General features: G+C 38.3%; 1 protein-coding gene and 1 long non-coding RNA gene across 4 annotated transcripts in view; one reads left to right on the forward strand and one right to left on the reverse strand.

Moving 5' to 3' along the window:
- ENO4 (enolase 4) lies at nt 1-20,603 on the reverse strand. Of its 3 annotated transcripts, none has more exons than XM_064663692.1 (14): nt 20,443-20,603; nt 19,065-19,193; nt 17,673-17,863; nt 15,901-16,061; nt 14,034-14,213; nt 13,689-13,822; nt 12,289-12,354; nt 11,504-11,566; nt 9,324-9,491; nt 7,387-7,513; nt 4,973-5,167; nt 3,972-4,039; nt 3,293-3,410; nt 1-1,264 (listed from the first exon to the last, which is right to left on the reverse strand). In XM_064663692.1, exons 1-14 carry the CDS (start codon nt 20,575-20,577, stop codon nt 1,173-1,175), a joined length of 1,827 nt encoding a protein of 608 aa, XP_064519762.1. In that variant the 5' UTR covers nt 20,578-20,603; the 3' UTR covers nt 1-1,172. The 3 variants fall into 3 exon arrangements, with proteins under 3 accessions (XP_064519762.1, XP_064519763.1, XP_064519764.1); XM_064663693.1 differs by having other exon boundaries at nt 13,689-13,820; nt 14,044-14,213; nt 20,443-20,601; XM_064663694.1 differs by lacking the exon at nt 20,443-20,603 and adding an exon at nt 20,154-20,276.
- The window catches only part of LOC135418386 (uncharacterized), an 8,009-nt gene continuing 3,322 nt past the window's right edge, over nt 20,541-25,227 (forward strand). The window contains exon 1 of the long non-coding RNA XR_010432418.1: nt 20,541-23,653. This is a non-coding gene — a long non-coding RNA (uncharacterized LOC135418386). The remainder of the gene's footprint in view (nt 23,654-25,227) is intronic.

Consider the following 25,227-nt stretch of genomic DNA (forward strand, 5'->3'; position numbering starts at 1 on the left):
TGCACTTGGATTCTTTTTTTATTTAATTATTTGAAACAGTGATAGTATTGAAGGATGAATGTTCTGAGTTTGTTGGTTTGGCTCTGCATGCAACTGTCTGGTGCTTTTCCTAAAAATAAAATGATAGTAATGAGTGTGGTGGTTTCACATCTATTTCGGTGGGGTTTGCATGTTTGCTAAGAAAATCTTGGACTTGATCTAAGTACTGAACTACATACAATTCATAAACTTGGGGAAATCTGTCTCTCATTGATGTTTTCATTTCTTGGGGGCCGTTGGTTCTGGTTGTTAATTTGTCAGTTATCTGTTACAGTGAATTTAAAATGCAACATTTCATATATGTATTTTTCCTCAAATTATTGCTGCTGTATTATATGTTCAAATTTTCACATTATACAAAAACCAGAAGTTTTTTCAAGAAGTATTTCTTTTTCTTAAACTGTTTTGTTACCTAGGGCATAAATTATTTCTTTAACTTTTCATTGTTGCTTATTAAAAAGACTCCTGACAAGTTTCCCAGACCTTGTGGAATTGACTTGTTACTCCCTTCTTCCGAGTGATGCCAGTTCCAGCTTCGTGCCCTACATTTGGGGCTTGCAGTGCTGCACTCGTGTTGATGCTCCAGCTGGAGTCTAACAGCAGCATTGAGGGTGTGGGGGGATGGAGCAGCACAACAGTCAAGGCCTTTGTTTTTTGTAAAATGTGGTGAGGTTTTTTTTTACTGTTTGTCAACAGCTTGCTCTTTGTATAGAGAGACATTTCCACTTCCCCAAAACAAACATTTAGCTTTGGACTTAACACAGCACAGTTTGTTTGGCTAATTTGTAAATGCAGCACAGAATTGTGTGGTGTTTTCAAACTGTAGTCACTGCTCAGTTAACTTGGTTTCAGCTGAAGGCAATGGTCCCTGGGAAAAGAGAGGCCACTATTTGAAAGCTTTTAGAAATGTTTGGCTAAAGTGCTTGAAAATAAATGGATTAAAGAAAAGTTAATATATGAATTTCATACTAGAATGAAAATAAATGGATTAAGGAATAGTTATATGAGTTTCTGACTAGAAAGTTTTTTTCTTAGAAATTTATCCTAAAGCTCATGTTGACAGCTGGGGTCAGTGTGCTGTTCTCTGGGAGCTGAGCAGGCAGGCTGTGAACCTGCAAGAGCTGTGGAGGCAACTAATCCTGCTCTGGGGGAGGAAGTTCATCAGAAAGTTGATTTTCTGACTGTGATTCTTCAGCGAAAGCAACAAATTCAAGTTTTGTTTCACCTGAAACAGAAGAGAAAAAAGAAACTTGTGTTTGGTGTAATCTGGTTTCTTGTTACATTCTCTGGTGCACACAGATGTTTTTAAGATGCCACATGATGCTTACAGGAGTTTAAACAGGTTTAATAAGTCTGGTCCTTAGAAAGAAAGGAGCACCAGTCCTGCACTTTGCTTACAGGATCAGGGCATGGTGCACAGCAGCCTGAGCTGGGATATTTATTGCATTCCTTCCTTCATGGATTCCTCACCTTGCCGCCCTATTTTTTGAACATCCATCCTCCTCTGCACTGGTGCTCTTGCCAAAGTTCCCCCAGCTGACTCTGCCCTTCTCTACCCCAGCCTTTAACAGTCTTATGTAAGCCCATGTCCCGATGCTGACCCCGTGACTACAGTTCACAGTCACTGCCACTAACCGCTGTTTTCCCAGTTCTGTTCTGCTTCCCAACCTCACCGCCCCACTCGCTGTTCTGCTTCCCTAACCTCACCGCCCCACTCGCTGTTCGGCCACAGGCACAATGACCCCCCTCCCTGAGCAACTGCAGGGAAGGGAAGGCAGGTCTGTGATCCAGCAGCTCGCACACCCATCCAGGTGAGGGTGGTGTCTCATCATCGCTGAGCTCTGCACACCCATCCAGGTGAGCTCTGCACACCCATCCAGGTGAGGGTGGTGGCCCATCCAGGTGAGCTCTGCACACCCATCCAGGTGAGCTCTGCACACCCATCCAGGTGAGGATGATGGCCCATCCAGGTGAGCTCTGCACACCCATCCAGGTGAGGGTGATGGCCCCGCCAAAGGAGAGCTCGGGGGGCGGCTCAAACGCGCTGCCGCACCACTGCCCTGCTGGGGATTTACTGACCGGGTTTTGGTTCTGCCAAACCATTAACGCTGTTGGGGATTGTTGCTATTTTAATTCATGAGATATAGGTCTAAATATTTGTCAGACTCGAGCTCCTTTGCTTAGACTATACCACTTGACAACAGTAGGGAATATATTAATATTGCTGAGGCAGTTAAAATTCATAGTTCTGTGCTTAGAAAAGTGCATTCTGTGCAAATACTTCCTTAGCAAAAAAAAAATTCCTGTCTATGTTTCTATTTTTCAAAATGATTATTTATGAGCAAGGGACAGCTTTCAAAAACCTCAAAATATTTTCAATAAAAAAACTTTCAACTGAAACCTTTGTTCTGTAGTGTGCTTGTCAAGTGCTGCTACCCTTTGTATAGAGCACTGAAAATTATTAGAAGCAAGAGAGTAAAATGACTTCGTTCTCCTTCATGTTTCTTTTTCTTGGGCTTAATAAAATTCTTGCAAACCCTATCCTTCCTTTCTTCCTCTCCTTGTGTCTCTGCCTCCCCTTCAGACTGCATTTCTTTATTCTAGCTTGACTGATACCTGAGCAAGTGAGAAGTGGCTCTAATGAACTGTTAAGCATTTAACAGTGCCGTGGTACAGTGTAAAAAGAAGATGCAGACCCTGAAATGCAGGCAGGCAGATGCATACAAGTGGCTAAGGCTGAATGTGCATCGTCAGCTTCGGGTTTTTTGGGGTTTTATTTAGGGCTTACCCATGCAATTGTAGTTTTCCAAACACATTTTGCTGGAAATGTAACATACAAAAGAGAGTTGTGAAACGAAGTTTTGTTAGCAATATATGTTTAGGGGCTTGAGGGAGGTGGGGTATTTGGCCTAAAATTCCATTTTGGCAGCTTTTCTACATGTTATATGCATGGGTTTTGTTTTGTTCCTTTTGCACTGTGGGCTTCAAGATTTCAACCAATTAATTCTGCAAAAAAAGCCTAATGTAGGCTAGTCCTCAAGAAGGGGTCTATTTTAACATTCAGTAAACAGATAATCCATTAGGACAACAATATACATTGTGGCAAGTGCTATCCTAGGTTTTTTTTGTCAGCCCTTATTTATAGGCTTTTGATTTCGCTTCCCTCCTGTGGTGCAGTTTCAATCATTCTCCCTCCAATCTTTGTTCCCGTATTCATTGCAGGCTGAAAACAAAGTAAGAAAGAAGCTCATACGTAGATTTCTATTCTTGGCCAGTTCTTCCTCTATAGCCAGAAGGCGGTTGTATTTGGTCACCCTTTCTCCACGGGAAAGACCTCCCAACTTGATAAACCTGGCACCCAGTCCAACGGCCTGAAATGAGAAAGTGTGCATTTTAAAACCCCACAGTTTGGGAAGTGAAGTCATTTTTTAATTATTAAACATGGTATCCTACTTCTAATTTAACACCCTCATCTTTCTACAGAGAAAAACCCCGCAATAAGTAGAAATAAAATCTCTTAATTAAAGATTTGCCGGGTGCAAACAATAATTTTCACTGGCATATGAAATGAAATTTTATTTGCAAATGTAGCTTTAGTACAAAAAGACTAAATATAACAGTGTTAAGAATTTTTGCTAAAAATATTATTACTACACAGGAATGTTTTAAGTAACTCACAATTTTTTATTAACTAATGCAACCAAACAGATCATACACACTCTTGAATATACTCCCTGCCTTGGCAAATTTCCTGCGCGTTCTCTTTAAACTCAGTAACTCTCTGTGAGGAAAAAAACCAACTCTCTAGAAAAAGCCCATTTTGTAAAACATTGTTTCTTTCTGAAGCACAAAAAGGCTTTCTCCTTAAAAAATTGTACATGTTAAAAGCAGTATTTTGGCAATTCTGCAATTGAACAGCTTTCAATACCTACCAGATCCACGAGGCTGTCATCAGAAGCTTCTCCATCTGGGCTTCCTAATATGGTAATGTGTCTCTGACCTATATATAACGGGAGTGAAAACTTTCATTAGCGTATACTTTATATATTCAACACAGAAACCCTCTGGACTTCTCATTCATGTTTTACCCTTGGGTTGTCTAAGCTTAAATACAGGCAGGAGTAAACCAGTGAAACCCATTTCATAAAAATGTAAGCGATATTAGTTTGCTGCATTAACACTGTGCTTTATTTTCAGCATGGATAAGGGAATATCCTCTCCTAGTTTCTGTCTCTCACCGATCTGTCTGATCAGGCTAGAAGGCTGTTCTATTTATTTTAAATGTACTCCTCAATATAGTAATGATTTTTCTTCACTGTAAAAAAGAGTTTACAATCCTGACTGAATGAAATCTTTTAGTTGCTATTTACTCTCTTTGATATAGTGATTCCGGGTGTTTTTAAGGAATAAGGAAAGAGCTTAGATGTATTAAATTTGTTCATCTATCCCTTGGGTATAAAAATGAGTAAAGAAAAAGTGATACAAAGAAAAATCTTACATAGGAAACTGCATAAGTTCTTAGTACTGTTACCATGAAGGCTCAATAATTTGTAGTCAATAATCTGCATAAACCACAATTTTAAACATTTTGGACTTGTTTGGATTTTTTAATTAAAAATACTAGTAATAGTCAAAATTCAGATTAATTGACCACATCTTTTTTATTTTCTTTAATTCTGATATCTAACTGTGTAAAACTTAGCTGCAAAGGGCACCCACGTTCAAAACATCCACAATGTATTAACTGACTATAGCTGAAGCCTTGAATGTGGTTTTAAGCCCCTGGACAGACATCTGTGAATCAAAACATGAATTTCAGTTTCTTCTGACAAATGCTTTCTAAATTAGAAGTGGCTATAATTAAAAAAGAAGTGTAATCTTTACAGGTGTAGCTTGTAGGGTTTGAAAGGCAGCCTTTCCCCCCTCTACTCACCATGGAGAATTCCAGTAAGTTCTATGAGGTCTGATACCTTGGTTTCGTTAACATATTTCAGGACAACACCACTGCACACTGGTGTGTTTATGGTTTGGTCAGTTTTAAGTTTGGAAATACATGTGGCAGCATCCTCAGCAATCAGGTAACATTTGGAACCAAGGGCACAACATATGTTACTCCATTGTTCTCTGTCCCGCATAAAACAAATCAAGTAAATAACTAGAGTTTAAAAAACTAGACTGAATGAAAACTCTCAGGAGGTAAAAATAATTTTAAAAAATTAAATAAATTTGGGTTCAATCCTAAAGATATCCTTCATATAAAAATATTATATTTTATACTATATTTTAAATCTGTCTACCTAAGAAAAACATACCACTGGGATTTTCCCTGAATTTTAAGATTTTGTTAGAAAACATATATGTTAATCTGGAATTAATCAACACTATTTTCATAAAATATAGTTTAAAATATTTCAAATTAAATTAACTCTGGGGGATTGCTATTTTGATTTCCTTCCTGAAATTTATTTAATTTTAATGGACTATGAAATAATTTTCTATTGTTTTATTCAGATGTGTTAATATTTGAAGTGTCATAGTTATTTGAATGTAAAATAATGCAACAGGAGACAGTCATAGACTCAATGACTTGTATCAGGACAGGATGATAGAGCTGTAAGACTGGCACGTAGGGAACAGCAGAATACAACGCTCTCTTTCCAGCAAAGCTCCATTTTTTAGGGTCTTTGTTTCTTGATTTTAATGCACTGTCCACATGGTACATGGTACAGGATAAATAAAGGACAGGGATATTTTAAAAATGAGAAAGAAGAAAATTATGATTTGATTGTTTTGTGACCACAGAATGCAAAGTTGAAAATATTATTTTTCTACTTCATAATTCTGCCAGTAGTAATTCTTGGTCTGTGTATCAGACAGACTTTTGTACCCATCTGGTTGCGATCTATATCAGAGTCCATTCCTGCACAGATTTCAAGCCTGTATGTATGTGAAAATGAAGTTTTGGACACCTGAACAAATGTTTAAACTTAAGCACTAAAGTGGTCTCGTGTCTGCCAATGAATTATTGAATTGGTACCAGAGCTAATCATCAAGGACCTACGGGTCCATGGCAAACACGTGGCACAGGGAAACTGCAGACTTGCTAGGGGGAGGAGAAGCAGAGGAGCAGAGGCATTTTCCTTCATGGTTCTCTGATTCCAACTGTACTGCACCATCTGGAATTCTCCTGCAGACTCTCATACTGCAAATATGTTTCTTCATAAGGTTTCTCAAGGAAGTTTGCAGCCCCAGCAGGAGTGGGGAATAATCTCATGCTTTGGAACATGATAATTCAGAGAGTCAGACTGAAACAACACAGGGAGGCAAGGCTAACTAGAGAAAGGTAAGAGTAAATGCAGATATTTGAAAAATGAACTTTTAACATTCTAGTTAAGCACAGAATCAGATGGATTTTGCAGTTCATCCATTTTAGAGTTATTGAGTCAAGCACTGGACAGATTCACAAAACCAACATCACTTTGCTTCTCCCTTCAATCACAGTCTTCGTGTTTTGTTCATGAAAATGAACAAAATTTTTATTAAGTTTTGCAGCTGCAGAATCTAGGTCTACAATTGTAGGTTCTGCAACAAAGTTTTTATCTTTTTTGCAATACATGACTTAATCTTATGTATAAATGTAAATATCTAAGGCTATGCAATCTGTCTCTTTCATCCATCCATAACTTGATATCATGCTTAATAGTATTTCATTTTATTGTTGTAGTCGGTTGGCCAGACTAATTAATTCCTCTAACTTTGATCACAGAGGTAACTACGTGGTATCTTACTACCACTTTAAAAATTCTGCTAAGCAATGCTGCCAGTGACAGCACTGTTCTGGCTTTGGTTATAAATATCCATCAGAAAGAACTGCATCAGTATTTTTTTTTGGTGATTCTAAGGAATATACAACCACATCCAAACTTTTGCTTCTCTAATTTAATATAATAAAATATTATATTACACTTGAATTTTATAGTTTTATAATCTGCATTGTTTGCATAAAAAGGAAAACATAATCCAAATAATAGTGGTTTAACAAGTAGAATCACACAAAAAAGCAATTTTTTATAATTTTTTAAAATATTTCTACTGACTGTATTCTGTTCAGGCCAGGATTATTTTGCATCGAGAATTAAGTCAAAAGTATAGAAGAATGTAGAGTTATTGTCAATAAAAGACATGCAAATGAATTGTTAGATGCATTTTTATAGTGATATTTTGTGCTTACAGACTCAAGAAACCAAAAGCCTTGTATTCTGCATATTTTGCAAAAATGAGAAAAGATCAGTGATGTGCCACTGAACAGTATTACCAGTTTTTCACAGGCTGCACTGTGGTATCTTACCTCTTTTCTTAAGGGATCTATTAATGCAATAATAAAAGGAAATTTATCAATCAGTTCTCCATACATAGCAACCATTTCATCAGGGCTTTTAAAAGTTCCAGTCAGTATTTCATATTTTCCTTTGTCCTAGAAAGTAAAGTAAAAAGCATAAAAGGAAGGTAAGAGCTTAAAAACCAGAGTACTAATGTAAGCATACCCATCTTGTGTATGCTTACATTTATTAAGATATGTGTGTTCTTCAGTCAGGAGGCATTTACTCCTCTGCTCCACTCTGTGTCTAAGTTGTTAGCACATTGTTATAGAAAACTGCTTGAAATGACAGTGGGTTCCAGTGGGCTCATGCCAAAGTCTCTGAACGATGTCACTGCCAAAACCAGAGGGACCTTTTTCAGCATTGTGTAGGCAACACTGCCAGTTTTACACTACAATATCATAAAGCCAGCAATATTTGACTTTTTCACTGAATCTCGCTTGCAAAAAATCTCATTTTTCACTTGCAAAAAAGGTCTTTTTTTTTTTTTGTCCTTATTTTCATAAAGAAAATATTGTTGGGGAAACGAGTTCACCCTCAGTGCTCAAAACCAAGATACTGCCTTTCCTTGTCTCTTTCCCCTTTCAAAAAAAAAGACAAGTTTAAAACCAGTCTCATCATTCCGGGAATCACAAACTGCAGCCTAGGAGGAGTGTTAAAGGCAAACTGTCAAACTGTGCCATGATACCCACTGCTTTAGTGACTTTAACAGTTCAGTAACAGAAAGTTACAGAATTACTGATAATTCAAGGGTAAAGATTTTGTACACTGTTATAAGCTACAGACATCACAATCAGGAGAGCAACTGCTTTCAAGAAAGATATTGGCAATGGAATCTTTGGCACTACAGAACACCCAAATACACAAAATCTCATAAGCTATTAAATGGAATAGGAAGTTTCTTTTTCTGCTTAGAAAAAAAAACAAACTGATTGATCTTGGAACAAGGAGCAAGAACTGTAAGACTTCATCTGGAGATAAATAAATTGTGTCAAAAATATTAAAAAATGAAAAATTAAAAAATGAATGTTGAGGCACAATGAGATGAACATTAATGTGTGTACAAACTTACCATAGAAAAAATAAATGGATATGTCAGGGTAGTTTGAAGAAAACAACAGATGTAGTGTAATACAATGGAAAAATGAGCATCTAGTGGCGTTAAGGAATTACAGAAGTATACTTGTGTAAATAATTTCTTGTTCTTCATCTTTAAAATAAAGGTGGATAGAATATAATTATTTAATTTATACCTCGTGGTGAAATTAAAAACAAACAAACAAACAAACAAACAAACAAACCAGGATTTGCTGCTTTATATTTTAATTCCAAATTGGCTGAGGTGTAATGTGAAATGAAGCTGGTTTGTTAAACAGAGCATGCAGGAGGTGTTTACCCATTAAAGCAGTCTGCTATATTTGATACAAAGTGGTCTGAAAAATTGTGTTAAATAAATAGAGAAAAGGAATAAACCTGGCTGATACAGGCAGGCTTATACCATTTGAATGATTCAAGTGAAGCCATGGAGGTACCAGAGACCCCTGGAGAAGGACATGAGCTCTAAGAGGGGTCTGCCTGGGCCCAGTGAGCCTTATTCTCACAAGGTACCACCAGGATGTTGGTACTGGGAAGGAGGAACACACATGTTCTCACTGCTCCTGCTGTGTCAGGCTGCATGTCCCATCCCCTTGCACTCCCAATCCAACGACATATCTGCCACACTTGTGGGACTGATTCAACCATCGTTTATAAATGCAGAGGTAATTCTTTTCATTTGCTTGATTGCTACCTTAAAAATGGAGCTAGAAGCTTCTAGGTGAGTTTTCAATGCAATAATAAATAACGTTAACAAATAGCTATGTTCCTTTTGAAACCCAAGAAAATAGATATTGAGGAATAACTTACATAATCCATTAATTCATGAGCAGCACAATTTATTGCTAAGTACACATCTGTTCCTAGCTCCAGACCTATGTTGCTGCAAGCTGTTTGCATAAGGAGTAGCAGTTGTTCTACATCATCATATCCTGTTGTTAGGCAACCTAAGTGTGATATTCTTTTTAAGAACTGTGGCTGAAAACAAAACAAAAAAGAATCACTTCATTTACAAACATATATATAATATATATACTCACTATCATTTCAGTCTGCATTTAATCTTCAAATTATAAATCTCAAAAATTGCATTGGCAGCCTTAAGGACAATTCTCTAGGAAAGAGGGATAATCAATTGCTAATGAGTAGAGAGCTAACAGTCCTTGGAAATGTGTCTCATCATGTAGTTCTTCGTCCTGTATGGCCAGTACTGGTTTACAAGAAGATTTTAAAGGCACTCTTAACAACTACTGAATTGTCACAAATGCTCCAGTGCTGCAGACCACCCCTTTGCCAAAAAACATATTCTCCACTTTTAAACAGCTTTTAGCCATTTATCCTCAACTGCAACTTTGATATTGACTCTGTGGAGTGTTCAAGAAACCCTAGAATCTTCTGAGAATTCTAGAAGGAACAAACTTGAGAGAGGGGAAATACCTCTAGCCCAGCTACATGCAGTTATACTTCAGGGACAGTATTCCTGGAAATGTGCCACAAGCCGAGTTGTATTGAGCAAATATTTCACATGTTCTTCTGTTGTCAGGGTTTTTTGTAGGTTTTTAAAACACTGATTTTTAACTTTAAAGTCTGTGAATTTTGGATTATAAAGAATGACATTAAGCTGCCTAGAAAGCAGCAGGATATAATCCTGGGTTAGACTGGAGAGATCAACTGGAAGGCATCAGTTTTGACAAGAGCTAGAGAATTAACTACAGACAGAACAGGTACTTAGCTATAGAGGACATATGAATGTTTCTTCACATAAAAATTGGAAAGAAAACACAGGTCAAATTGTTATGAGATTATTTTGTAGTAACATGCAAGACAATCTGACTTGTTGCTTGTGGAGCACAAAGCTGCAGCAATAGACAGCCAGAAAGGCTGCAGTCTTCCTGCAATTAACCTCAGATAGAGGTTGAGTCTGCAGTTCCAGGTGATTTTCAAGGTATCCATACGTTGTGTCTTGTTACATTCCACTAAAAGTATTGTTTCTCTTTATAAAAACATTTTTCTCTATCTAGCATTTACTTCTATAACCTAAATAAGTTCTTGTCCACTGCCTACTTTGTCATTTTTCCTTTTTTTTCTCCCCATAAAATTTAAAACTAACCTTGCGCTTTTATCAGTTTAAACTTCAGTTTAATTACTACCTCCTTTAGTATTCCTTTGTTGAAATAAATGGATTTTTTTCCAGAGAATCTAAAGCATTTTTTCCTTGTGTATATCTTATGGAATTATGCTAACTAAGGCCAGCAGCTTAATGATGAAGAATTTTGTGTTGTGTAAGCAAGAATAAAATAGAAAAACTTTTGTTCATCCTTTCTTTTGTATACTCCACAACAGTGACAATTCTCACTTGATAATATTTTAATAATCTCAGATTGGAGAGAAAACCTGCATGGCATTTCCATCCCACAATTTGGAAAACTCATCTGCAAACCACAGGTTTTGAAGTGATAAAAAAAGATCATTCGAGTCCTACAAAATAATGTTCTGTGTTTCGTTGTGAGTGTTGCCCTTCAGCTACTGGTTTGTATCTGCCATTATCTGTAACCTCAGACTGGAACTGGGAATTGGATGCAGCACAATTAAGAGGGGAGTTATTCTCCCAGGGTTAGGAAACAGCACAATATGCAGGTCTTACAGGTAGCAGTTTTATGGTCTACATAATCAAAAGGGCATGTTTCTCTGCTGGTGCTATGGGCTTGCAAAATGCTCATTTGGATAATTTACCAGGATTTCTATATAAGAAAAATTACCAGATCCCAGAAAAATTTCCCCTATTTCCACTATTGTTCCACAGGAAGGGAAGGTATAGTCAGAAGGATCTAAATTATTATGTAAGATATGAGCATTTGGAATATTTAGGTCTTGCCTTGACCTTTCCAAAATGGTGATGTAGATTAATGCTTCATTTCTTAAGAATATTTTGGTTCTCTGCTGCTGTTAATACCTTGTTGAAGGCTTAAAATGAAAATCTCATTTCTTACCAGACTTTTCTTCCCTGAATTTTGTGCTTTTCCTTTTTTACCGTCTGCGGGTTGAGGACCAGGCTGTTGAGGGTGAAAGAAGAAAGAAATCAATTCCATGGAAAAATACAAAGATGACAGAAAGACCTCAGGAAAAAAAGGAAAGAAAAAAAAAAAGATTGACTGAATTTCGGTCTAAAGAGATTACAAATATTTAAGCTAGGAAATAACTCCTATTTAGTCTTAAATACTATCAGCAACTATCCAGTTTTATTTTGTGCTGGTGACTCATTTCAAATGTTTATTTCTACGTGAGCATCAGTCCAACCATCATTTGTTTTTCAAAACATTCTCACTCAGCCCATCAAAAATACAGGGAATCTCAGAAATGAGAATCTAGACTGTACTTGGAGAAACCCAACAACCTTGCTTTCCAAAAAGCATATGCACACACCAAGACTGATATACTGCTACAGTAATAGTACCTTGAATAAAACATGTTGTGTATGAGAGGCATAGCAAGATCAGAACTATATATATTGTACATTCATTCCAATATGATTCACTTCCAGTATATTTCTTCAGGTAAACAGAAAGTCTTACTATGCTTAGAACAATGTTTTATTCTATATTTTCAAATGTAGTATCACCAAATGGCCAATGTTTTACTCATCTGCCAGAGAAACACATCTTCTGTTCTGTGTCATGACACATAAAAGCTAAGTGTTCCATGTTTATGTTTAAAAGGACAGTAGTAGCAGATCAAATGAAGTATATCACTTTATTAGTACACATTTTTATTTTACCATTTTGCCTGGAGACCCCAACAGTCTTGTCATTTCCTTCTGAATATCCAGAACTCTTTCTATGCCCTGAAATTAAACAACAATAATCTTCAAAATAAAGTTATATTATTTCATTTTAGCAGCTTAAATCAGAGAACACTTAATCTAAATACAAATCTTAATATAAAGTCTTAAAAAAAACCCCAACTATTACAGACTCCTTAACACAGTCTCTCCACTCACAAAATGCAGCCAAGTGCCCAGCCATAAAGGGTTAGTAGCAGTGGAATGAACAGGAATATTTGATCATGCTGCTGAATGGGACAGCAAGAAAAGCAGTCTCTTCCCCAAATGCAGCCCTTCCCAAATCTAGCAAGTAAACAGCATCCAGGTCTGCATAATATCTGAGAAGTGAGAAGATGATAATCCCTGTTCACAATTGTGACTCTAAGATTTCCTAACTGGAAACTCTGAGAAGATTGAATGCATTTACTTCAGAATATTTCCAGGAAGCACGAAAAAAATCACTTTCTTAATTTTAAACAGTGGGGAACACTCCAGTTAAATGAATCCATTGCTTTTAATGCAAGACTCGTTTTCTTTTTCAGCTGAGTTAGTAAAATTCAGTAAAACTAGTAAAACTTGGTAAATCACAATTGAGATTTCCTCAAACTGTGCCAGTAAAGGAATACTGAAGGGGGCAGAAGTCAGTCAGAGCTGACAACACATCAACACGGGAGGAACAGGCTGTTTTGAACGGCAGCAAACAGCTTGTTACCCTCCCATGAGCGCTAGGAGGCATTCTGGCTTTGAATGGCACAGAATTAGCCACCTTATTAACAGCTCTTGGTGACAATTCGAAAAAGTTAAAGGAAAAGCAAAAAGAAAGAGAATCGAGCTCAGCTATTTGTTCAGGTCACCAGCATACAAAGCAGAAATCACAGCCCTAATGAAGCATCTCGTGCCGATATATTCTTTAATACAACACATGGCTAAACAAAAAGAGAGGGTTGATCCATCTGTCTCACCCATCCTTCTTGCTCTTTGTACTCCCTTCTATCTTCACAATTTCATTTTAAAGCAACTTATTCCCACACATTTTATGCTTTCCTGTGAATTTGTTGAGTTTTGTTGTTTTGTACGCTATATCAATCAACTGATACATACATTTTTAACTTGAAATATTTCTGTGTTTTGTTTTAAATCTTCATCTTTTTGCTTGATTTAATATTATTGGTGTTAGAATTCTGCAAATTTGGCAAATTTAGCATTTGTTAAAACTTCGGCCTTGCAAGCAAACAAAAAAATAAAAAATACAGTTTCTAAGGACTATATTGCAAAGACCTATATACTTATTTACACACATAGTTAGTATGGTGTCTGTAGAACACATTTATAAAAAACCAAAAATGAAACAGTACCTGTTTGAGTGACAACTGAACTGGTGGTATAAGCATAACTTCTTTCACTAATTTCAGCTTTGAAGGTGACGTTTTTTCACAGTTCAGCAGAGTAACCATTGGGAGTGGTAGAGTCATTTCTTCAGGAGACTGCTGTAATTGGGAGTACCAGGTGAAAATAAAAATGTAAAAATCAAAATAATTCTTATATATTTTAATTATGGCACGAGGTTCAAAGACTGCTACAGGCAATGGTGTTAAGGGTGTATTCTATGAGATAAATGTAACAACACTGTCACGAGGCACTGCTGGCTTCAGAATTCAACAACTATGATAACTGGGATAAAAGAAACAAACTGGCAAAAGCCACATGTACCTGCTCATGTTTCAGCAGTGCAATATGTGAGTACAGCGGGATGTGGCTGATGGTGGCCCCAGCCTTTGCTATGGCAAGGGATGTTCCCCCAATGGCCAAGCTGCCACACAGCACCGGCTCAGCAGGCTCTGCAGGGGGGATGGGTCTCTCTGGCACTGATGACTTCTTTCCTACAAGACAGAGAGTAGCAGCTAAGTATTTTCTTGTTTTTAAACACATGCTTCTGTATCACAGTTATATGAGTAAATACGATATTGTCATTTCAGGGTGTACTCAATGTATTAACAAATAATAACTTTTTTTTTAAAAACTTCATCTTGTCAGTTGTTTTATATGGAATGACCATAAAGTAAGCAAAGTGTCTGTCCTTGCTCTGGTTTCAAATTTATTTCAATTCTTTTTCTTTTGGAGAACTTTCAGACACTGAAATCTGTATTTTTATTTATCTGTGTTTACATCCAATAACATTATATAATTTTTCAGGTTCCTTTCAAAAGCATGCTTTCAGTCTTCTTTATTGTAATCCTTCAATTCTCAGCTTTTGCATAAACAACTTGGAAGACTACATTATAACCTATGGGAGTATGCATACTTGCATACTACAGCATACAACTGACATTTTAGGAGAAAATGGTCTTAATGGGTCCTTAATTGGATATGCAGATTAGATTATACATCTTTTGCATACTATGCACAGATTCTATACCTTCTACATTGAGGATGAAGAGCTGCACACAGACGTCAGAGCAACTCTGACACAGGGCAGAGTTTTTCAGAGACCCTTCACCCTACACTACTTTGTAACTGGCATAAACCACAACATAGATGTTCCTTCTGAAGGAACTTGCTGGAAGTCACCATCTGTTAGTGGTCTCCTGTAACAACAAGTAGCTTAACAACCATTGGCTCCAAATAGTCAGGCACTGAGTCTAATAATAATATGACAGTCCATGTCATAATTAGTGAAAACAAGTAATATATGTATCAGCAGAAGCTTGACTGAAAGTGTAATATACACCAGGCTAACATGTGGGTGGACCTGACAACTGCAGAAGTTACATTTCAGGTCAAAGATGAACTTACTGTGCACACACCTAACATATGAACTGGGAGGTTTTACTGACAGCATATGATAGTTATAACCAAAGTGATAACAAATAATAATATGCCAACATTTTCTGCCTTTATAATAAATGGCAGCAAGACTTTTTTTTCTGAGTTTAAAGCATATATGGAGATAACATATGGTGCTTTCTTCCTTTGGGTTGGTTTTTTTTTTTGGCCATGTGTTTTTACCTTCTTTTTCTAGTCTCACACCATTTTTTCCTTTAGTAGGATTGTTTTCTTACTTCTTTTTACTCAATACTGCCCATCATTCCCATCTCATCCCCTTCCTTCTTCCTCTTTTGCTTTTCACTGTATTTCCTCCTTTTCTCGGTGTTAGAAGGAAACTTTCCTTCCTCCCTCTTTCAATTGTTTTCAACTTATCTTAATTCTATTTCTATTTTCTTTTCTTATCATTTTCATTTTTATTCTTCATTTGCATCCTCCTCCATTCCTATTCCTCACTTTGAAGAGTAATAACCTCCTGTCTAAGCCAACTGTAAAACAAAGGCAGAAACTCTGTTCAACCAATGCATGTGAATGATGAGAAAACCATATTTTTCCCTCCCTCATTTTGCTGCAGAAACTGTTGTGATCAAAAAGGGCAGGAGAGAGTAACCAAACCCTTTGAACATGAGACAGTGTGTCATGTGTTCTGAAGTATCCCATGTCCACAGAATACATCAGAAAGTTATTTAGGACATTTATCAATATCTGTATTGCAGAAAACATTAAAATCAAATAAACAAAAACCTGTTTTTGCTGATTTTTTTTTCCCAGGTGGTGTTGCTGGGGATGGAGTCCGTGGAGGAAGGGCAAGAGTGCCTTCTTCTTCTTCTTCTTCTTCTTCTTCTTCTTCTTCTTCTTGCCTTTGAATTTTCTTTTTTTCTTCTACCTTGTTTGTAAAGTATTCACTGAGGGAAGAGGCATAAAAATTACTGGCTTAAAATATTGTTAGACATGTGACAAGTAGACACACACAGTACAAGCTAAAGAACATGCCAGGAAGTGGATTAAGTGCATCTATTTGAGCTTCTGCCATTGGTTCACTACGTGAAGCTGGAGAGGTCAGTACATTTATTATATCATTATTTTTTGGTAGTCATCTGCAGGACTGGTTAAACAAAAAGAACCACAAGTAAGTATCACAAACCTTAACACATGCTTTTTAAATCACACTGGTTTGAAAGTCAGCTCTGAGCAGACAATCTTAGCATGAAAGATGTATTTGCTTTGCATGGGCAGTAACAGATCCTGGCATAACTTCCTGACATACAACAGCCTGGCCAAGGTTGCTAATCCAAGAGCTCAGTTGTACACTGGTTATCCAACTGGTTGCAAACTAAGAGGTGGCTGAATTTCAATTACATGCATGAACTGGAAACTTTAGGCAGGGGTCATAGACATCCAAATCAGGCAAAGTGAGTATGTAAGATATGTAAAGTAGTGTAAACAATGCATTAAAATCTTATTTACACTCACTTTCCAATTGAGTCCTTATTCCCTTCATCAAGGTTTTCCCAAAGCTAGTCCATGTGGAAGGCAATTAGGTCTGTTCAATACAGTCTGTGTTCAGTGTGGCAGCCCAACCTCTACCCCTTCCACACAGGGTCATTTCCCTCAGGGGTGCAGCTGAAGGGAACATTTCCAACTCCAGAAGAGGATGTGAGGCCATATTACTGCTGCCAGGGTGCAGACAGCCATATTGTTGCCAGGTGGCTTCTTCTAAGTGTACTTTAAAAATACATTCAAATCCATCTGTGATACTTTTACCTTATATATTTTTTTTCTTATAAAAGCCAGACATATTTCTTTGAATGGATAAATATGGCTGTTGTTATTTACTTTGGGATGCTCTCAAGAAGAAATATTTATATGAAAAATAAACATGGATGTTTATTAAAGAAGCTGTATTTCCAAAGAAACTAATTACCCTAGTAAGATGTTTCCTGGAGCAGCTTGCTCAGAAAGCAAGCTCCACCAGGACGTGAAAGCTGCACACATACACATGTTTTTGTGGATTAGCTCAATGCAGCAGACTCACACCCAGGCTATTTGCACCACTTGCCTTTTGCAGGGCCATAAACAGAAGAAGTGGAGTTGCAGTTTGAAAAAACCTCCCTACTAAATTAAACTGGCACTGAACGAATTTCTTAAATGTTGCCTTTGACTCATGAATGTGTTCAGGTATTTTTTTCTTAGGTATTTTTGTATCCCATGGATGAAACCTTGTAAAAACCAGCATGATTTTCATATCAAAATTATGAAACAAGCAGACAATAATATAGTGCAATGGATCTGAGACATATGTTACCACCTAAAAATATAAAAAATAATAGTAGAAAACACTAAATATTCTATATGCTTTCCATTAACAATACAAATAATATAAATTACACATATAAATTATATTACATATAAAATTAGATACATAAATAATATCATATAAAATTATATAAATTGTATTTTATATAAATTATTTGTATATTTCAAATGCATTAATTTGCATAATATGCAAGACCTACCCAAGCATCTTATCAACTTGACACTGGTCAGTAGGCTCCAAGTCCCTCAGCATTGTGTTGAGTGACTCATTGACCCATTCCACAGCAGTATTAACACAGTCATTTCTTTCTTTTTCGTCAGCTTCAATTTTTTCAGGTAAAGCATTTTCAGGTATTTGAGAATGGCAAGACATTACAGTGGAACAAATCCTCTGCATAAATAATAATTAAAAAAAAACACCAATGTATAAAGGTTTTAAACACTACTTAATTTCTAACTTTGAAATGTCATTTGAAAGACTAAGAAGTATATGTCCTTACCAACTCTACAAGTACATATCTCCAAACCTACTGCTTGCTCCACTTATCTTTTTTCATCCTGCACCTTCTTTCTAGCCTCTTATACTTTGGTAATCACAGACATTATTCAAGTTTTTTGATCTAAATTATAAGTACGTAGGCAAAAACCTTCTGACAGATCTCTTTATATATATATTATGCTATTAGAATAGAATGGAGTTATTTTAAGGACCATAGTCATTAGGACATCTTTTATTGCAGCTGTTTGTAGCCTACTGTACCATGATTCATCAGCATTCATGCTTAATGCTATCCCTCATGGTCAGTTACTGTTGTCTTAGATAATTTAAGCTCATCTTTCTGTACTGATGAAGAATAAATGATATTAAAAGAATTCACTTAAGGAAGACATCATTTACAAATTTCACAGAGTTGCCTGCATTAATAGTATTAACTTTATACACTGTGAATACCTGTGAAGCTACATTTAATTCAAGAAAGAAGGGAACCATAGTTTAACTGAGGGAAAGTAGAAATAATTACTCCAAAATAGCTACAGCTGCAAAGACAGTAACTTGAATATTTCAGGTTGGGGGAGAGATGCACCACCAATTTTGCATTGCAGGTGCTGGAGGGATATGTTTGACTTAACTATCACCCACATCAACCTATTAGCTTGGTGTAAAAAAAGTGCCTTCACTTATACTGTGCTTTTCACCTGTGCTGTGTTTTTCTGAAAGACTGTCACACAAAGAGAAATATAAAGATAAGAAAATTAAAGAAAAAGGTAAAAGGAAAATGAACTTACAAGGCTAGTATGGGGTGTAAGGAAAAGCTACATGAAGACAGATAAAAACTTAATATACAAAGATGCACTCATATCCCACTCATAAAATATTGTCTAATTCATGGAAAAGAAAATTTTCATAGTTGCTGCCACTGTCTAACTTTTCAGGACACCTTTTTTTTCTAAGTTACAATACTCAACTCTTGAGTCACAGGGATTTATATCTCCTCATGAAGATGGAAAATAAAATGTTCCTTGGGATGTGAGAATAGTACCTCTTCCTGATATTGTCCTATTCAAACAAATAAAACAGGAACAGCTCATACCTTCTCATAGTTTTTAACTGTACAGTATATTTCCACTTCTAATGTTGGCTGACCAACTCCATCAAGAACTTTTCTTCCAACTAATTTGCATATTACTGGAGCTTTTGAATATTTAGAAAGGTAGTTAGCCTTAAATGAAAGAGAAAGAACTTCATTAACAGTCAATTTCCAGGTAAAGAGGTTTTTATTCCACGAAATATATTTCAGTCAAATCCAACACTGAACAAATCCATTATGGGTCACTTCCAACTCAGCATATTCTATGATTCTATGATTCATATGTCACAGCAAGTTTTGAGCCCTGTGAGAAAGGTGAAAACTGAGACCTGGTAGGCAGTTCACTTTCTTCTTCCAACATGGTCTTTAATGGGCCTGATGAACTGTCATAATCCAATATATTTTCACCTCTGTCCATAGGTAATACAATGTTGCTTTAGAAAATCGATTAAGTCGCTACCTGAGGTTTACTACATACTTCCTTACTAGTTCCATTATTTAGTCTGGTATTGGAGAGTCACCAAACCATGACTTACCAAATGGGGAAAAACTGGAAACTCTTAGAGCTACATAGAAGAGGAACATGTCAACAACCAGGCAGAGCAAGAAAAGGTGTTACCAGTTCTAGTCCCTTCCACTGGTGATAGCAAAACACTAGATGAGAAATAGCACAAGATGGAACGAAATGTTTCAATTCCACTGACACTTTCCCACTAAACAACATACTAGAAACCAATTTTTTTGGGAGTTGCTTGCTATTGTAGCGTTGGCAATTCTTGTATTGCCACTAATTGAGGTTTCATTATGACTACTGTCAACAATATTTGGCCAACCGGGAACAGATAAAATGGGTGTGACCCTCGACACTTCCCCTGAGGGCCCATTTCCCTTCCATCAACAGCTGCAGCTGAATAGCGCCCAGTCTTTGTCACTGCTGGCCCAGGAGAGACACCACTGTGCTGAGCAGCGGGTTTATTAGCTATGTCCATTTGTGCCCTCCCACTTTTCACAGAATCATAGAATCAGCCGGGTTGGAAAGGACCTCTGAGATGACATCAAGTCCAACCCTCGATCCAACACCGCCGCGGTTACCAGAGCACGTGTCGAGACAAGCAACCGGCAAAGGGCCCGGCTGCTGCTTGGCCCGGCGTCAAAGCGCCCCTGACCACAAACACCGAAACACCGCAGTCGGGGGGAACCACTTCCTTATCCCAGAGACGTCGAGCTCCTCGCTGCGCCCCTTCCCGGAGGGCAGGGACGGCGGGGACGGGGCCGGGCACTGCGGGCAGCCCCTCACGGCCCCCCCGCGCCGCCCTCGCCCTGACGCGGGGCCGGCACAGCCCCCCCGGCCCCCTCCAGGCGCTGCCCCTCCCGGCGCTACCAGCTCCCCGTAGAGATCCCCGGGGCTCAGCGGGAACAGGGCGTTCAGCGCCTCCTCCATGCGCTCCGGCACTCGCTGCCCTCGGTAGTACTCGGCCGCCTCCCGCCGCCGCGCCCGCCGCCCGCCCGCCTCCATGGCGGGGCCGCCGCCGCTGCCGGGCAACGCTCCGGGGAGCGCCGCCCTTCCTTCCCTCCCTCCCCGCCGCTCCCTCAGGGGCACAGCGGCCTCCTCGGGCCCGACCCCGCGCCCCGAGGGCTCTGCTCCCGCCCAGCCGCCCGGGAACAACCCCCCGACCCTGCGGGGCCGGGCTTTGTTTCGCCCTGGTCCGCTTTGGTTCCTCCGCACCGTGCGGTGCTCGCGCTTCCCTCAGAGCCCGGTCAGGGCCTTCCAAGGATGCCGCGAGCAGGCGCCCCTCGATTTAAAAAGTCACCATGCAACAAAACTGTATAAAATTATCGCCCTGAAAGAGAGACGGAGTATGGTTTGGGAAATGTCTAACGCTGCCAAACGCGTCAGTAACTCGTGCGTTTTAAAGCTCTTTACTTTCAATGAAAAGAAACATTCCCCAGCCTAAATGGTTGTGGGTTTTTGTTTTTTTTTTCAAGTCTGCAATTTCCTACAAAACTTTCACTTTGTTACATTGTTCATCGGTAATTTTGTTGGAGTAACTGAAAATGGAGATACTTAAAAAGCTGTTAGCTGCACACTTCCCCTGCTCTAAAATCAATATGTGTGGACCTCTGCTCATTGTGCGCTCACTTCTCCAGGTGGGGTGATAATGAAGAAAAATCCCTACAGAATCATTTTCTTCTCCTTTCACATCCTTCAGAAATAGTACAGTACCTCTCCAGAGAGTTAAACCCTCTTTTCCTTGGAAGAAGTTTCTAAACTGTCACTTCCCCTTCCTTTGAGGACAGTGGGCAGCAAGTACCTCATTAGATTGTCTTCCGAAGGAGTTAACGTGGTGGGTGGCTGCCCTTTGAGCTCCTAACTGCTCAGGAGGGGCTTGTGCAGTCGGAGGGCTGGGTGGCAGCAGCCAAATAGTGCCAGATCCGTGTCACATGCACAGGCTTGCCTCAGAAAGCTCTGGTTTAATTAAATAGTCCTGGAAGAACAGACCTCTAGAGGTGACAGTGCTGTTGTGTGCTGATCACACACTAGGTAATGCAACCCATCACGGGAGCTGTACCTTCTGATACATTTCAAGGGTCTCTAGACCAGTTTCCCACCTTTTGCCTTCTAAAGGGCTCTAAATAAAACGCATTGTGAAGGAATATGGCGGTGATAAGATGAAGACTAGGGAAAATGTTGGCCTTCTCTGGAAGGAAACAGCAGAACTGGTTGCCCAGGATATGGAGGAGGCTGAGGTACTTCACAATTTTTTTGCCTCTTTGTTCACTGGCAAGTGCTTAAGCTGCAACACCCAAGTTGCGAAAGGAAAAGTCAGGGACTGAGAGAATGAAGACCGGCCACTGTAAGAGACGTTCAGGAACGTCTAAGGAACTTGCAGGGGCACAAGTGCATGGGACGTGGTGAAATGCACCTGTGAGTCCTGAGGGAACCTGTGGATCAAGTAGCTAAGCCACTATCAATCATATTTGAGAAGTCGTGCAGGTCAAGGGAGGTGATTCTCCCCCTTAACTCCTTTTTTGTGAGATCCTACCTGGAACACTACATCCAGGTCTGGGGGCCCTACCAGGAGAAGGATGTGGGCCTTCTTGAAAGCAGTTCAGAGGAGGGCAATGAAGACGCTCAGAGGGCTGGAGCGCCTCTGCTATGGACACAGGCTGAGAGAGCTGGAGGTTTTTGGCCTGGAGAAAAGAAGACTCCAGGGAAACCTTAGAGCCCCTTCCAGTACCCAAAGGGGGCCCCCACGAGAATGACAGAGAGGTACAAGTGCATGTAGTGATAGGACAAAGGGTAATGGCTTTGAACTGAAAGAGGGTAGATTTAGATTAGATATTAGGAAAAAATTCTTTACTGTGAGGGTGGTGAGGAACTGGCACGGGTTAACAGAGAAGCTGTGGATGCTCCCATTCCTGAAAGAAAAGAAACTGGTCAGCTTGGCCTTTAGCAAAGCAATGAGCTGAAGCAGATAGATACTCAGGTTATTTAAAAACCCTGAACTCCTGTTTTTTAATAAATTGACTGAAATACTAGTAGGGATTCCCTGAAGTATTTATCATTTTTGGTTCATGATCAGGTGAACGCTACATGAATTATCTGTATGGCCATGTAATTTCCATTAATTGTAAGAATGTGGAAAGAGGATGGCTTATCCTGTGATCCTCCCTATTACGAAGTAGTTAACTGATTAAGGTTAGGATACTGCAAGCCACTTCATACCATCAGTGAACTCTCTGCAACCCCATTATCTTCATTAGGCTTGTGTGGGTGTAATTAATTGGTGTTTAGTTACCAGTTGTGTTGAATGAAAAGAATTTAGTTCTATTTCTCTTAGTTTTATTGGCCCCATGGTGCTAACAGGCTAAAGTGCAATTAAAAACTCTCTAATCAAAGTATATGTAGCAAGAGCCAAGAAACAAAACCAGTGAGGAAAAGCCTGTGATTGGTGTAACTCTGGCCTTTGAAAAATGAAGATGCTTCACTTATATTAACATGTACATTAAAAATGTACAAAAATGTATAAGATTGCAATCATAACATTCCTAGAGGTGTCCAGTAACACTGTATTTTGATGTCTTCTCAACAGATTTTCCCCCAAGTCTCTTAGATTGCATAGTATTTTGGGCACACAGATAAATGGGTCTCATGTTTCTTTTGAGAGCAACTGTACATAATTCTTTTTCACCTCTTGCCTTTACTATAACTCTTGCTATGATCAGCTTTTCCTCATTTATGATACTGTATTGTGTGCATTCTTTTTGTCACATGTATCTCCTTTGAGTATAGGAATATGTGGTGCTAATCTGGCATGCTCTAAACCCAAGTACAACATGGCATGCTTGAGCATCGCGTGAAGGATTTGCTTTTTGCTGTTCTAAAATGCTGCTTTAAAAATATAAACTTGACCTTTAAATCATGGTCTCACTGCCATCTCTGTTCTTGTCGGATTTCACAGAAGAGTAATGTGTGCTTATTCCACTGACAGGGTCTTCTTTGAAGTCAACTCTGAGTATGTAAAAACTGCCCATTTCCGATAAAATCAGGATTGTCTTTTTAGCTTGGTGATACAAGAACTTTTGTACAGGTACATTACTGCTTTTGAGGCATTTTAATTTCTTAAATAAAAAAGAAATTTTAATTTTTTTTCTTTTTATACCTAAAATGCTTCTGTAGTGTTTCTTTTAATTTTTAATATTTTGGGTTCTATAAAGAATAGACTCCAGTAACAAAACTAAATATGTGTGTAAGAGTAAACAAAAGATTCTGTCCTTGGATGTGGCTGAACACATTTAGACTGGACTTTGAGTCTAGATAAAAAACTTCTAAGAACTTAAGTAATATATATACTGCATATTTGGAAATTTCTAATAATTATTGAAGTCTTTTTTCCCCCCCAGCACTATTATTTTAATTTCCAGAGTACCCATATGAGAGTTCATTTGCCTTGAGTAATCGTTCTCTGCTCCAGTGGTTCCTTCAAGTTGAGTGGGTTTTAGTACTAATTTCTTTCTAAAGTTTGAGGATTCTTCCTGTGGGTCTGTTCAGCTCCTGCTGTGCAAGGGTGAGCCTGGCCTTCTCCAAAGGAGCCTGCTGAACTGCAGTGTGAGAGCTCAGAGGCTTTGATTTATCACTCTGAAGGTGATTTGGAACACACACTATTTAAAGACAAGTTTTTGAGCTTGCAGAAGATTGCCCTCAAATTTCTGTGATACAAATAGGTTTTGTGGTGTTTAGATTTTTTTTAATGTAGTGCACATGAATGCTAGGCTTATTCTTGGATATCAGGAGTCTGCTACAAGATTTCATGCATTTTGAAGTAACTGTTATGAGCTTTAAGGCATTATTAAAACCTACCTAGTTCAAGGACCCTGCCATGATGGATTACAGGGATTTTTCTGTGCACATTGTCAATATCATACTCTGAAATGTTAACACACAAGTATATCCAGAGTCTGAATGTTATCAGTCTCTGTGAAATTCGTATGAAATATTTTCTGTGACATGAAAATGTGTGCTCATGCATCAGTTACTGCATATGAGGTATTGACTTAATTTCAAAGAGGATGTAGCAACATGGCCATAATACATTTGCAATTTATACAAACCAGCAATCGAACTTGCAGATGAACAGATTTAGAAAAGTGGGAACATGTACTTCAGTTTTCTAGTTCTGAGGCTAGATAATTACTAATAAAGCAAAACTTACTTTTACATAAATCAGCGGAGTTTATTCTTGTTTGTCATCACTTTTCATGGTCAGAGTGGCTTTCTTGATGTTCTAGTTTGAACCTGTAGTTCAAACAGCAGACAGAAAATGTATTAGAATGGAACTACTTTTTTCTACCTGTCTGTTGAAAGAAGATAATTTTCTGAAAAGAATGACTTCATGCCTTTTCAAAGGTTCTAAGCATTAAAGCACCTTTTTTTCTTTTTTTGTAAAAAAATCTGTTCACTCTCACTAGAAAGAATTTTGCTGAAGGGGTTTTCTTTAATGCAAATTTTTTTAGCTTCACCCCTCAGGCTTTGCATCTTCTTCTTTCCTTTTATATTGGACTAGAAACCTAAATTTGCTCAAGTATTTGAGAGCAATACTTCCAGTTCCAAATACAGAAGCTTTCGGAGTATTTGGAAGCAGTCTGTAGGTTATGTTACTGCTTA

The sequence above is a fragment of the Pseudopipra pipra genome, chromosome 8 (genome assembly GCF_036250125.1).
Source record: "Pseudopipra pipra isolate bDixPip1 chromosome 8, bDixPip1.hap1, whole genome shotgun sequence".
NCBI lineage: Eukaryota > Metazoa > Chordata > Aves > Passeriformes > Pipridae > Pseudopipra > Pseudopipra pipra.